The sequence below is a fragment of the Amphimedon queenslandica genome, unplaced genomic scaffold, assembly GCF_000090795.2.
Source record: "Amphimedon queenslandica unplaced genomic scaffold, v1.1 AMPQUscaffold_11761, whole genome shotgun sequence".
Lineage (NCBI taxonomy): Eukaryota > Metazoa > Porifera > Demospongiae > Haplosclerida > Niphatidae > Amphimedon > Amphimedon queenslandica.
Genome location: NW_003547997.1, coordinates 1 through 1,319, shown reverse-complemented (window position 1 = coordinate 1,319; position 1,319 = coordinate 1). Strand labels below are relative to the sequence as shown.

At 34.3% G+C, this 1,319-nt stretch overlaps 1 protein-coding gene across 1 annotated transcript; it reads left to right on the top strand.

Moving 5' to 3' along the window:
* Positions 1–228: 228 nt before the first annotated feature.
* Positions 229–1,231, top strand: LOC109588932 (major vault protein-like). Its single transcript, XM_020005034.1, has 3 exons — positions 229–352; positions 792–882; positions 1,125–1,231. Exons 1-3 carry the CDS (start codon positions 300–302, stop codon positions 1,224–1,226), a joined length of 246 nt encoding a protein of 81 aa, XP_019860593.1. The 5' UTR covers positions 229–299; the 3' UTR covers positions 1,227–1,231.
* The last annotated feature ends 88 nt before the right edge of the window (positions 1,232–1,319 follow it).

Here is a 1,319-nt window from a genome sequence, read left to right as displayed (position 1 = left end):
ACAGTGCAATGAATACTGTATCATTATATTCATTGCCATGTTTGTGGCAACTGGCACACTTCATTGCTATTACTACAAAAGGCACACACAGTTAAAAGGTCAATTATAGCTATGTAATTATTGGTAGGGAGAGGCTGGCCTATTGGCTTCATAGCAAAGATAAGCTATACAGTTTACTCATTATCCTAGACCCTTTACCAACTTGTGTATAATGGTTTGTCATTACCATTATATAATTGTATTCTGTGTAGGTGATCACTAATATTGATATTCAAAGTATTGAACCAATTGATCATCATATGAGAGACTCTTTATCTAAATCTGTTCAAATGGCAATTGAGATATCTACCAAGTGAGTCCACACTTCATCTACAATTCATATATATACAGTACATGTACTCTGCTGCCCTGTTATGGACTCTTTTGTCTTGCTATGATAATAGCTCACTAAGTGACCTGATAGGTTACTATCCCAGTTGAGTTTAGGACAAGAAAAACTGGAACAACTTTTTATAGGAAAATGAGATAAGGATGAACAACTTTTTAAATAGTAGCTGGTCACTGCATGATCAAGGGATCATATAACAAAGGCTAAGATGAATCTGGTTATGATAGTAGAAAATGCATAGAATGATGCATGGGCATCAAAAGCTAACCACATTATAATGTAGCAATCTTTCAATCATAATAACAATCAAGTCTGATGTACATGTACAGTTGGCTATTCCTTCCTAGTTTACTTCTTTCATAATTGAGATACATTTGCTTGTTATAATGTTACTAATGCTCAGGTCAATAGAGAGGTCAGCACAGCATGAGGCACAGAGAACTGAACAAAAAGCAAAAGGAGAACTAGAGAGACAAAAACTACAAAATGAAAAGGTAATTAATATTATGAACATGGTAAAGAATAATGAAAGATTATCATACATGTACCACTTTGGTTTATTCCCATCGGAAGCACATGCACTTATATCTAGTCTACATCATTTTCACATACTTATTTGTGTACATGTAGGATGCATATACTTTCTTGAATTCTCTTTTGCAATGTATAATGTTTTTGACTGGTGCTATTTATAAACAGCAGAGAACAGTATAATCTTCATTATTGTTATTGATAGGAGGCAGAGGAGGCAAGGAAGGAGTTGTTAGAGTTACAAGCAGTAGCAGCTGCTGTTGAGAGCACTGGACAAGCTAAAGCAGAAGCACAAGTAATAAGATAATAACATGTACATGTATGCAATGTTGAGGTTGTATGATACATCAACCACTGCAATAGTTGGTACTTGTAGTATAATTTCAATATTTCATTTGTC